This window comes from Trifolium pratense, linkage group LG2 (genome assembly GCF_020283565.1).
Source record: "Trifolium pratense cultivar HEN17-A07 linkage group LG2, ARS_RC_1.1, whole genome shotgun sequence".
In the NCBI taxonomy this organism is placed as follows: domain Eukaryota; kingdom Viridiplantae; phylum Streptophyta; class Magnoliopsida; order Fabales; family Fabaceae; genus Trifolium; species Trifolium pratense.
In genome coordinates, this window is record NC_060060.1 from 55,778,936 (window position 1) to 55,792,200 (window position 13,265).

Consider the following 13,265-nt stretch of genomic DNA (forward strand, 5'->3'; position numbering starts at 1 on the left):
TTTGTATCATAATAGAATATGAATACACATATACAATAACACTTAACTAAACCTATAAATGATGTGCAACACAAAAGTTGAATGTATGATCTGCAACAAAAAAAAAGTCAAATTATCTTAATTTTATTTGTTATGCAAAAAGTTAATTTTTGCAAAAAATAAAATAACTACAACAAATCATGGTTTTAGAAAATAACATAAGTATTTATACCTGATGCACAAAAGATGAAGAGGCAAGATAATGGAAAGAGAAATTGCAAATATAAGATATGAAAAAATATATTCTCACATTCAACCGAAAAAACAAATGGTAATCTTGTTAAGCACATGATTGAGCATCATGGGATGAAAATATTTGTTTCTAACATTCGTAATGGTTAGTTAGGAAAATATGAATAAGATACAAATTAAAATAATTGTAACCTATATATTAAAATATTGGTAGAAGAGTCCAATGGAAGAAAATTGAATGGTGACTTTAGAGATGAAAAATATATTACCGGGAGTTACAATGTTAATTAGTATGTATTTTTGTATTCTCTTTATTGTAATATAGTAAGCAAAAATTATTATATTCGCAAAAAAAAGTAAATGCTAATTAAGTAAAGGCTTGAGTGAGTATATATTAAAAAACCATAAGTATATAAATGTAGAATATGAAAAGTATAGAGATGACAATAATAATAATAATAATAATAATAATAATAATAATAATAATAATAATAATATAAGTAGAAATGATGTGACATTGTAGAGTGATTTAATTGGATTTAAATAGATGATGTGGTCAAATAAAACAATTTGATTGGTCTAAGTGGATTAGGGTTAGGAGAACTATTTAGGAATTATATATATAGATTTCTACACTATAGGTCGTTGACATATCATTGTGTTTATTTTGCCTAATATCTATAGTGTGTACTAATTATAATTTAAGTGATGCAGTAAATTTTAGTTGCCACCGAAGCATAGCGATATTGAAATTTGGCAACATTGAGTCTCTCCCTATTCAAAGAAAGGATAGTTGCATCTGTTATGTATTGAAAAACCATTGAACATATTTGATCCCAAGATTTTAATATTCGAGAGATATTATGAAATATAAAAAAATATATATATTGTGGAGTATCCATTGTATTAGAATAATACAATGATGATTAATAAAACTTTCGATAAGAAAATAAATATTTGTGAGGATTAATTTTTTCAATGTGGGGGTTTGTCGCTTGGAATTTTTTCAAGTAGACTTGGATAAATAATTTGTTTGAAAACTTAATTCTACAAAATGTGGGGGTGTTGTCACTTGAAAATCTTCAAGTAGACCTGTCCAATAAATCTAAATATAGATTTAATTTCTCTCTTAGTGGAGATGTTGTTGCTTAGAATTTATCTAAGTAAGCCTATGATAATAAATCATAGATGTACATTTGAAAATAAATGATGAAATATTGATTAAGAGACGTCTTAGTCAATGTATTGTGATTTTGTGAAACATCGCGTTGTTGAGTGATATATATAAAGGATCCTGTGATAATCCCACTGAGCAAGAAACTAGTGGATGATATATACATCGAGGGGGATGAATTTATGTCCACTACAAAAATTGAAAGTGATGGTAACCCAACATAGATTGTGAAAATTTGCAAGGCTATGTTCATATGGGTAAGAACAAATCACTTGTCAATTTGAGGAGACACTATCCAATTTCTATTTGAGTTCATCCCTATGGTGTAGGATAGTGTATACAACAGCGATGGAGATTGAGTTTTTCTCTTAATGAATCTATAGCTCATGAATGAGTGGTGTGCTTGACTGTGGTGTACACTTGATAGATTCACCTATATGAGTGTTGAGGTGAGGCCGCTTCTATGAAAGCTTGGGCAGACTTTCTAGAGCCACTCATGAAATCCAGGAATAGGTGCAAGGCCAAAATGCACCACACCGCGTTGAACAACTTTGGACGAAAGATCAAGGTGAGTGATGAAGTCACTGTTTCACATACGGAATGAGGTTCATAGAGGTTATAATCTCACCGACATTCTAGTGGATCAAATTTCATTTGCTCTATGTGCTAGTTCATAGTCCAAAAGACACTAGTGCTTATGCGTTGATGTCTCACGCTCTTGGGAACACTTAAAATTTAAATTCTTAAAACTTTAAAATTAATTGTGGGGGATTGTAGGATATTTTATCTGTTAATTTATTTTAAAGTTAATTTATAAAAATTTATTATTCATTACTTGCACGTTTTCTTTCTTTCATATCGTAACAGTTTTACTTTTATGATAATCATGATAATCCTAATAACTAGGATTTATTGGTTGGCAAGTGACAATAAGAGGTATCCTAGAATTCCTATTATATTAAGGCACACGACAAAGGGTTGAGTGCATATAGAGTGAATAAGGGAAGCATGCTACTTCAATATCAATAATATAAAATTAAGTTTCCTTGAGCATCCAAAAGTAGTTATATGAGACCTTGCTAATTCACGTGCAGTGTTAGCAAGAAGTGACTGTTGTATCTTGAAGGGTATTAGCTATAAGACCAACTGCACCGGGTAACTTACCTGTGGTGGTGAAATACTCTTAAGCCCAGTGCATTGCACGCCTCAGTCATCAAACCGATAAGTTCTTGTTCTATATTTTTATTTTATTATGTATCATATATATATATATATATATATATATATATATATATATATATATATATATATATATATATATATATATATATATTTGTAATATTTCTTTGATTTATTATTATTGAAATAATTCTATGTCTAATATTTTTCCAACATATAAGGACACTACCAACATAAGTAGATTATAAGTTAAGATTAATTTGTTAAAACTAAGCAACCCTGATTATCTATACCTCCGAAGAAAAAAATAGTAATTACGACTATCACACAGACACAGACACACACGTGAAAACATGAGAAACATAGAGATATCAGGAGGAATGTAGGATCATCAAACCTTGAAACAATTGATAGCCTCAACGGCTTGCTCTTCACTGGGTGAAGGTGTTTTCCGGATATCCAAAAGCCTAAGAAAGCTAGCAAATATCTGACGTTTATCCTACATAAAACATTAGACATTACACAAACAATTCCACAAAAAGATAAGGAAAAAACACATTGCAAACTCACGAAATTAATATGTTCGTTCTGATTTAGACATTTTGAAGCAAATTTTTTTAATAGTGTATACTACTATTTGATATTGCTCACACCCAAGAGAAAATAAATAATAGAAGCTGCTCCACTCCACTTGCATACATAGTACAATTAGTAGTTATATTTGTGTTTTGAAGGTATCAAAATCGTAAACACGTTCATAAATATTTTTTTAATTAGTTATTTTGATCATTATATATATCTTTATGCAGTCAATTTAGTCATCAAATGTATTTTTTATCGATCAGTTTAATTCATAAAATTACTAACAACAACAACAGAGAGACATATTTGCAATTTCGATACATTTAGAACTTTATAGTGACAACTAGACCAGAACATTGGTTAGAAACTTACTTTCAGTGCATTGGCGAGTGCGAGACCAGAACTAGAAGTACTAGTTACATGAAGAAACAAACACGAGAATTTAGACCTAAGTTTTAATCAATTGATAATTTTTTTGAATAATAGATAAATACTAATTCACAAAGTTACAATAGATAAGAATGAGTGGTCGAGAAATGGAGAATCAAGCGATGAAATTACCACCGGCGCCGGCGGGTAGATTGACGGCGTGATCGGTCATAATGAAGGAAGCGAGGGAAACGAAAGTATATATACTTTCCTATGCACGTGTCAATTCTTTTATTTAATCAACTAATAACTATATATTGCACTTTTGTCCCCCAAATTTGGAGTAAGGATCTCTCCATTCTTTATGATTTTCATTTCTTCAATTTCCATTTTTTTTTAAATATTTTGAGGGAATGTGAATTTCTAATAATATTTATCTATATTTCTATTTTGGCATTTTCATTTTCAGGAATTTTAGCTCCGACTATAAAAGAGATTTTCACTTTTGTAAAAAAAAAAAAGAGATTTTGACTAATTTAAAATCATACTTTTACGTTATATTTTAAAAATTATATAGTAACGGTAAAAGTGAAAATCCCCTAACACACACATACACACACACTTTTAGCCTCTTTTGCATTTCATGGCCCCTTATGCCAATTTAATCCCCTAAGTTTTACAATTGCTCAATTTTAACTTCCTAAATTTCAATTTCTCGATTTTAACTCCTAAATCAAATTAAATATTTTGAAAATAAATAAAAAATGTTTTAGCCCCCTAAGTTTGGGGCTAAAATCGAGCATTTTCGAAGTGGAAGTAAAATGTGTGTATTGAAGCGATGTATTGGATTAAGCGGGTGTATTGGATTATGATTTCAAAAGATTATTTTGATAAAAAAATCCTTAAGATTTTATGGGATTATATTGACTTTGTGAGATGTGGAAGAAAAAAAATTAAAGACTTTTTATGATCAATATTCTTAATCTTAGATTTTAATGGATTTCTACCATAGATTTTTAAGATTTCATATTACTTTACGAAATCCACAAAAATTAGTCCTCCACAAAAATTTCACAGTAGTTCATGGATTTTTAACATTTCTCCACATATTTGAACCTTTATATATTTCTTGATGTCATGTTCTCGTTTTTTCTCGTGTTTGAATCATGGGTTCTTAATCATTGTCTTTATAATTTGATTTGATCACATATAAATGAAAATTGAAAAATTGTCAATAAGTTCCAATGAAAATTTATCAGAACAATATTCTTTGCGAAGAGAACACAAACCAAAATATTACTCCCTCTGGTCCTTAATATAAGAAGGAGTCAGCTTTTTAGACACATTGAAATATTAATGTATCTAGACAATAAAACAGTCCAGATACAACAATATTTCAATGCATCTAAAGAGTGAACTTATTTTTATGTTACGGTGAATTTGTTAATAATTTTTTTTTTGCTATTAACAAAAACATTTCTATGTTATGATGATTTTGTTAATAAAAGATATTTGTTGCTAAAAAAAAAAATCAAGGGTATTGTTGATATTTTGAAAAGTTCACACCAACTTTTTTATTGCCTAAGCCATTTAGTCGTAAGAGGTTTGAGTAGTATGCTATAAGTCCTTGATTCGATCTTCAGCTCATTGTAAACAAAAAAAATTATTGCCTAAAAAAAAAAGAATCTTAATTGTTTTTTTGATAATTTGAATCTTAATTATCTTAATTTAATACCACAAAATTTATTTTACTTTCATAAAAAACTTTATTAAATAACACAAGATTTTATTATCATAAAAAAAAAAACTTTTAAAATAATTTAAAATATCAATCCAATACACGCTAGAAAACTATAAACTCTTCTATTCTACGATTTGCTCTCACTTTCACAACCTCGTCGTCGAGAATCAAGCAGAGCAAGCTATAACGTGAGCGAGCACCATCGACGAACGACAATGAACATAGACCAGAACTTGACTTCTACAGCCCCAAAATTCCCTGTGTCACAACTCAATTTCTCTCTACAAATCAATGTATGCGCACTTTGATTCCATCACTGAATTGATTCCTTCAATTTCTATTACCTTTCAATTGATTCCATCACTGAATGCACATAAACTGTTTGTGTTTATTACTCACTCAAAAAACCCTCTCTCTGCTTTTATTCTTCACTGATTCCACTAATGTTTGTTTATTACTTTGTCAGGGAAACAACACCGAAATCGTTATTTCAAGTTATGAAGATCATTTTATGGTGAGTCAGTGCTTTGAATCTTGTGTTTTTATAGAAACAGCTGTTAAATTTCTCACTACTTTCAGGTTATTGCCACTCAAATAGGAGCCATGGGGACAATACTGCATGCCAGGTTTGCATCTCAATCAATTCTCTGCAATTTCTTTCATATTTTTTCATAGGTTCTCTAATCTCTAGGGTTTCTTATGAAAACAACTTTAAGCTTATTTATTTGAAAACAACTTGACTTTATTTTAGCTTTTGTTATAGAAATAATAACTTATAAACAAGTACTTATATGATAATTGCTTAACTAAGTTGTTTATCCAAACAAGGCCTAAGTGAAAATATATTTTACACTATCACGGTCAGATACTGGTGAATTTAAAAGTAGTGATTGGGTATACATTCAATCCCAATGGTTTCACTAACTCCCAATCCGAGCTATGAAATTATAACTTTTCCTACTATATGGGTACTAGGGATTTTCCCATAGCCATGATTGAATGTGAGAACTAGGCGTGGAAAATCTGTCGTGACTTGTGAGAACTAGGACTTTAGAGAGCTTGAAATTCCACATCATCATTCACATTCAAAATAGTGATGCTTAATGGAGGAAGTATTGCTCACATTATCACACGTGTGTCTTTTTCAATGCCAGGAAGGAAGAAGGGATGTCAATTAGCCCAACGTTCGATGTTTCTGTTTTATTTGGAAAACGGGATGAGGTAAACTGGCCTATGTTTGATATCATTTGTTTTCTTTGATAATTTTTTGTGAAGGTTTGGGTTTTTGCTTATGAAATTCATTGATGCAGCCAATGTTAGTAGCATGCGCACGCCAGCTGATTGAGCATATGACGTATGTATTCTTTCTTGATATGAAAAAACTACTCAATTAGAAATATTAGTTATTACATTTATGGAGTTTTCAATTTCATTATTGTAACTTTTGGTCTAAATTAATATAGGTTTCAAAGATCCCTTAAAAGGGATACTTTAAATCAGCTATAAGCCTTGTGGCTGTATACTTTAGTAAATCATCTGAGGAAACCATATTGACCATTCCATTTCTGATTTGCAGTTTGTCTGGTGTGTCTAAGCCGTTGGTGCTCTCACTAGGCCTTAAAGATCATTCTGCGGTACATTTTAACTAATTTTTTCCTCTTTACTGAAAATTAAAAGAAAAATTACTAAAGATGTCATACTCATATACCAATGCTATGCAGGAGACATTGAAAGGCATTGTTTCTGCTGTGATAGACAAGAGACTGTGGTAACGAATCAGATGATGAAAGTTCAAATTCCAGATTTTAGTCTGCCGGAATGCATATAGCTCAACCTGGTAGAGTTGGGAAGTAACAGCTGACTACCATATATATGCGGGTTATTTTTCTACTTAATATTGTTTGTTCGGCCGTAAATTTAATTGTATTGACATCTGGCACTTTCAGATTATAGTATTCAACTTACATTTATCACTGCAAGTTAATCTCATCTTCTACTTTAATTGTGACAGATTGAAGTATTCAATTATTGTTATCATGTTATGCAAACTTCAGTTCATATGTCTTATTTTTAGTCATTAATTTACTGTGATTAAATTACAGTTAACGACTAAAAGCAGTGATTGGACTTTGATGTCACTCTGTCACATTTATAACAATTTCTTAATATTAAGTGTTGCTCGTCCAAAACGTACACAGAAAGAAATAAACTGAATTCTTTGCTAATTAAAATATAGAATGTTTAAACAATGGTCTTGGTTAAAAAGTTGGAAAGTGAAGAGACAAAGTGAGAATGTTGTTAATGCAGTGTCCTGCATTTTATCATCCTGATTACAAGGTAGAAAAAGACACAAGAAAAGGAACAAAAGTAACATTCTCAGAAAAAATGGTCGATATACACCGAGTACAGGATATAAGATCTTCTCTTCACTCGTGCCTTCGACTTCAATGGAAACACTGACAGTAGTCTATTATTTGGTGGGTTGATTATTCAAGAAATTTGTAGACCATTTGACTTTGGGGCTTATACCAATCTTGCTTTCTTTTAAACACTTATAATATAACATAGAAACAATGAAACTTAACAAAATTTTACAGTAGTACAGAATCATTTTAAAATTAGACATCATCAGGTTCTCTTTGCTCACTAAAATGACCCGAAAGCAATGAGAAGTTGGTGCTGCATTTGACTCACAACCTAGGTCCCTCTGGCAGCGCGATTTCAGCAGCTAAATCTTCTCTGTAAGGAGCATAACTCAACTCTACCTGACCATTATTTACAAACCCCTTTTCTACGTGGGTTTGCATTGCTGGGTCATCCTTAACCTCCACAAATGTTTTAACAGTATCTTTTCTGAAGGTTAGATAGATAACTGATACAACATAGAGTGCCATTAGAGGAAACACTATCATCCCAATGAACACATTTGCCACCTTTGGTAGAGTGCTATGAATTAACCAACCCACAAAAGCAGTAATGAGGTAGTACACATTGATACCAATGATTCCTAAACCTAGTATCCATGAGATAACAATGATCTGCACCAACATTAATGTCAAAAAAATTGTTTTAAGTTTTTTAATCTATATAAATATAATAAAAGAAGACACTGTTGATTTTACTCATCTATCCTTTTTTCATTTTTTGACACATAATTAAACTATACAATATTCGACCTATAATAATAAAGAATATTGTGGTAACGCCGCGACCCGTGCGTGCGCAGGGGTATTATACTAATTAACAATATTTCACATGCTTTAGGTTGATGGCAAAGAAATAAGACAACTTACAATCATAGAATTCTTGTGAGGTCCCATCTTGGTACTGCTGCTGCTAAACTTAAGGAGCGGAATTAAAGCGAATGGAAGCTCAAAAGAAAGTATCATCTGCAATTTTTAATTTTTAATTAGTGTATCTGCATTATGTTCAATATGTACAATTACACAGAAAGAAGTGAATGACAAATTCTAGAATATACAAACCGATGCAATGATGATAAGTCTTCCGGCCCCAGAAGAACCACCGATGATAGAGACTACAAGACTAGGTGCTATGGCAACAATCCTAGTCACCAAATTCCTAAGCCATTTTTTCATCTTCAAGTCCAAGAAACCCTATATCACCAACCAAACCAAAACCCAAGTTTAGTAACCTCTTAAAAAAACAGTTATTGTTATTGTTGTTGCTTATGTAGTTTGTTTAGTGTTTAATGATGTTCTGAAATGACCTGCATGATAAATTGGCCTGCATAGGTTCCAGTGATGGCAGAACTCTGTCCTGAAGCTAGTAATGCTATGGCATAGATGATTGAGCTTGAACGTCCCAACACATTCTAATGGTAATGGACATCAAAATTACACATGTGAGATATAAATAGTTGCTTAATTAGGAATAAACGCTTTGAACATCCATAGCAATTGCAAAGTGAACTAAATTAGAAACCTTGAGAAGGAAAGAAGCGGAGTTGAGTGTAAGATCATTGCAGCGATCAACATTCTCTCCAGAAAGGTCATCGGCTTTGCAAACAGTGCCAGTGACAGAAATCATTGCAATATTGATTAGAAATGCCACAAACAAAGCGAAACCACTCTCAATGAGAAAGTATCTACATGCATCCTGCATAATCAATCAGATACATGTCATGAATATAGATAGATATAATGTAATGAATTATATTAAGTTGTCTTTATTTTTTTTTATATTCGAAGTTTATCACTTGTAGATTTGTTTAACCGCTAGAGTCTAACGCAAGTGATTGATGCAGAGTGGGTTTGAGTGTTGTAAACTTCAGCAAGAGGGTATCAAAGGGTGTTTGAGAGGAGCGACCACACAGGACATCAAAATTTTAGGGGTACCAATTTTTTTTTTACTTAGTGTGTGTATGTGCGTGTGTGCATGCACTTGTGTGTGTGCATTCGTGTGTGTTAAAATAAATAAATTTATTAGTTATTATAACTAAATTTTAAAATAAACTTAGACTATGATCTTGACGGTAAAATCAATTTGAAGAATGAAAAGTTATCAGAAAGATTTTAACCATTGAAAGTATAATCTTTAACTTTTCTTTCACATTATATATTCAAAATTTTAGGATTTATAAAAAAAAATGAGGTGGCTTACATTGATGCCGCGCTTAGAACCAGGTATTTTTCTAGACAGAACCAAAGCAGAGTGGAGAAAAAGATTATGCCTGCCAAAAGAAAGAAAACAGCCAAGTTAACATTTGAAGTACATTTAATGTAAAATAAAAAGAGGAGGAAGGAAGAAACGAATATATACGGCATGATAAGGGCACCCAAAAGGGCAATAGCATCGGCTACGGCACCATTTCCTTTGAGTTTGGGGACAAACATTCCCTCAATAACACCAGAAGCAGGTGGTTTTACATAGCTCATTTCTCCAAAGAAACATGCAGCCATTACAAATACTAAGATTGATATCAGCAGTTCCAACTTCCTCACCTGCATCCCCAAACATCCCAAATGATTAAATTTATGCAAGAACAATTGTAAGTGTATTTGATTTGTCAAACATAAATAAATTGTAAGTGTATTTGATAGTAAATTAATTACCCCAAATCTTTGCAGACCCAAAAACAAGAGAGTGCTGCATCCAGTCAGCAGAACTCCTCCCCATACTGGGATGTGAAAGAGTATGTTAAGTGCAAAAGCTGTCCCAATCACTGCCACAATCAATTTTGGATAACATTAGTAACTATCCAAGATAAATAGGAACATATTCTTGAATTTAATTTAGTGCATCTTTGCAGGAGGGTTCCGGAGGGTGTCAGACAGAGGCAACACATGACACCATTTTTTCCCCCTTAGTGTGTATGTGCGTGCACTCACATGTGCGTGCATGTGCATGCTTCCGTGTGATCTGCTACGTTTGTCAAAAAGGTGTTGAGCAAAAGAAAAAGAAATTGTTAGTACCTTCAGGTATGTCTGCAGCTATGACAGCAAGCTCTGCTAATATCCATAAGCAGTACTTCACAAATAATGGGTACTCTGCTTTACAAATTTCTGAAAGATGTTTTCCTGCCAAAATTGAAACAACAAATAATTATATTTTCAGACAGAAAGCACCCTTGTCTTTCATCTTATAAATTAATTTTGTAAGAATCAATTAGACTTAAGTTAATATAATTCGCGTCATCCACAATTTATATTCAAGCATCAAACCTAATAGTACTAAGAGCGAGGTGGTGTATTGAAAAATTGTGTTTGTTTGGAGTTTTACTTTTTCGATAATTTTTCGACGAATCTTCTTTAGATATGAATTAATTAAAAGGTTACATATTAAAGACAAAATCCGAAATTATTATTTGGTCAACTAATTTGGATAGTAACATGGATATCTTGTGGCATGACATCCCCCAACTTTGTAATTCTAATAGAAATAAATTTAATTTTCAAATAATTACTAAACATAGTGTGCAATGTTTTAAATAAAGTTTTAATTTGAACCGCAACATCAACATTTTTTATGCTTATGCTTATGCTTATGCTTATGCTTATGCAGTTATGCAACTGCTACACAACTGCAACTGAGGTCTTACCGGTGCATACTCCAAGATTTGCAGCCAATGACTGAATTATAAGGGCAAATATGAGTCCAATAAGTATGATCCACAACAGCTGAATACAAAATAAACATTGTATTTCAATTAATTATTATTTAACTTAAAAATATCAGTATAAATTATTTTTGGTTAATTTAGTTTCTTTGTCTAATTGCTTTACCTCATATCCATGGTTAGCTCCTGCTTGCAAATCAGTTTCCACTGCAAAAATGTAAAACTGTTAGCACACCAACTCATATAATAAAAAGAAGAAAAAGAAAATCAAATTAACAACGAAAATTAAAGACAGAAAAAAAATAAAATTCATCTTTAATTCTGCACTAAACATAGTAACAAAAGAGTCAAAGACAAATTTAATTTTTTTCGTCTCAAATTTCAACGTTAATTCAATTTTTCTAGTCACGAAATATGAAATTCATCTTTAATTTTGTCTAAAATTCAACATTAATTCAATTTTTCTAGTCACAAGTCGCGAAGAAAAAAAAGTATGAAAATAAAACACATAGAGATAAAGAAAATTACTATTTCCAGGATCAAGATAAGCCAAGGAGACAAGAAAACCAGGTCCTACATATGCCAAGAACTTTTTCCATCCTGGTGTCTGTTTTATCAATGCATCAAATTTATCATATACAATTATACATGAAGTTAGTATAATCATTGTACAATATTAATTCCTAAACCAAAAAAACTCAAAAATACAACTAAACTTAAATTTTTTTTTTTATATAAATAAATGTTAATTGTTAATTTGTTAGAACGAAAAAATTATAAGTACCTGATCGGGTTTCGAGAAGTCATGTTCATGAGATGGTGTACCAGAAGGGGTCACATTGACAGCTACAATGCGATTATTGTTGTTACCATTACTCACTTCTTGTTGTTGCATTGAGCTTGCCATGTTCTTCTTCACTTCACTCTTAATTTTTCTCTTCCTTTTTCACTAAAATCACTATGTGAATGATTAATGAATAAGAGTTAGCCATAGTATTTATGCAAGAGATTTATTATTATTTTAATAGTGAAGACCACTAAATTGTATAAGTTGTTAGTTAAATTAATTTGGCATTTGGACACAAAAGAGTTCCATCTTCATGCCTTTTAAGGCATGCGGCACGTCGTGTGTCACTATCTTTCATAATACCAAATTTTATAACTTATGCGTGTAGACATTTTCTTTACTATATAGTCTTCTTCTAAAAAACAAAGGAGTAAAGAATGCCTAGCAAAATTCCTGTTATACTGTAAAAGGACAGACACTTTTTAGATTAAACATGTCCTGGTGTGTCGAATACACATCAGTATCAGACACTGATACGACACCACTACTTTTAGTTTACTCAATTATATCATTTTTTAAAATTATTATTGGTATCAATATATCAGTGTCCATACTTCATGGTTGTTATATTAATCAATTCCCCCGATAATTCCAGTAGTCGTTTAAGATATATCATTACACTATATCTCAATTTTTTTTAATTAAGATCTCAGTGTTTCATTCTTTATTTGAGTTAATTATTGTAATTTCGGTGCTTTACAATAGTGCAATTTTGGCTACCATCTTTTGATTGTGTAGGTTGTCACTTGAAGCTGAAAACATTAAAATAAAATATATAAAAAAAAATCGATTTTAGGATAACAAAACATTATTTTTGGATATTTATAAATATTCACAACTACTTTAAAACTCGTAGATTACTTCAAAACTCGGATATAAGAGAAGATATAAATATCATACTATTGTCCCTTAGGGGACATCCGATAAATATCATACTATTTGTCCCCATTGATACTCATTCACACCTCTAAGTACAAATATCCAAACTTCGGTACCGCTTGACCCAAATTTTTTTTAAGTGTAAAAACTATTTTAATTATGAAGCTAGAAATAATAGCTTTAA

The 13,265-nt window shown here is 31.3% G+C and overlaps 2 protein-coding genes across 2 annotated transcripts; one reads left to right on the plus strand and one right to left on the minus strand.

Annotated features, from left to right (window-relative positions):
• Nucleotides 1–5,388: 5,388 nt before the first annotated feature.
• LOC123909184 lies at nt 5,389–7,286 on the plus strand. The gene is made up of 7 exons (XM_045959961.1): nt 5,389–5,569; nt 5,743–5,790; nt 5,856–5,902; nt 6,431–6,497; nt 6,587–6,630; nt 6,853–6,910; nt 6,998–7,286. Exons 1-7 carry the CDS (start codon nt 5,492–5,494, stop codon nt 7,046–7,048), a joined length of 393 nt encoding a protein of 130 aa, XP_045815917.1. The 5' UTR covers nt 5,389–5,491; the 3' UTR covers nt 7,049–7,286.
• Nucleotides 7,287–7,509: 223 nt separating this feature from the next.
• On the minus strand, nt 7,510–12,431 carry LOC123909183 (metal transporter Nramp5-like). Its single transcript, XM_045959960.1, has 13 exons — nt 12,140–12,431; nt 11,884–11,962; nt 11,522–11,562; nt 11,338–11,416; nt 10,712–10,816; nt 10,352–10,461; nt 10,059–10,240; nt 9,900–9,969; nt 9,222–9,395; nt 9,007–9,111; nt 8,762–8,893; nt 8,570–8,665; nt 7,510–8,314 (listed from the first exon to the last, which is right to left on the minus strand). The coding sequence occupies exons 1-13, from the start codon at nt 12,260–12,262 to the stop codon at nt 7,967–7,969; spliced, it is 1,644 nt and encodes a 547-aa protein (XP_045815916.1). The 5' UTR covers nt 12,263–12,431; the 3' UTR covers nt 7,510–7,966.
• Nucleotides 12,432–13,265: the final 834 nt, after the last annotated feature.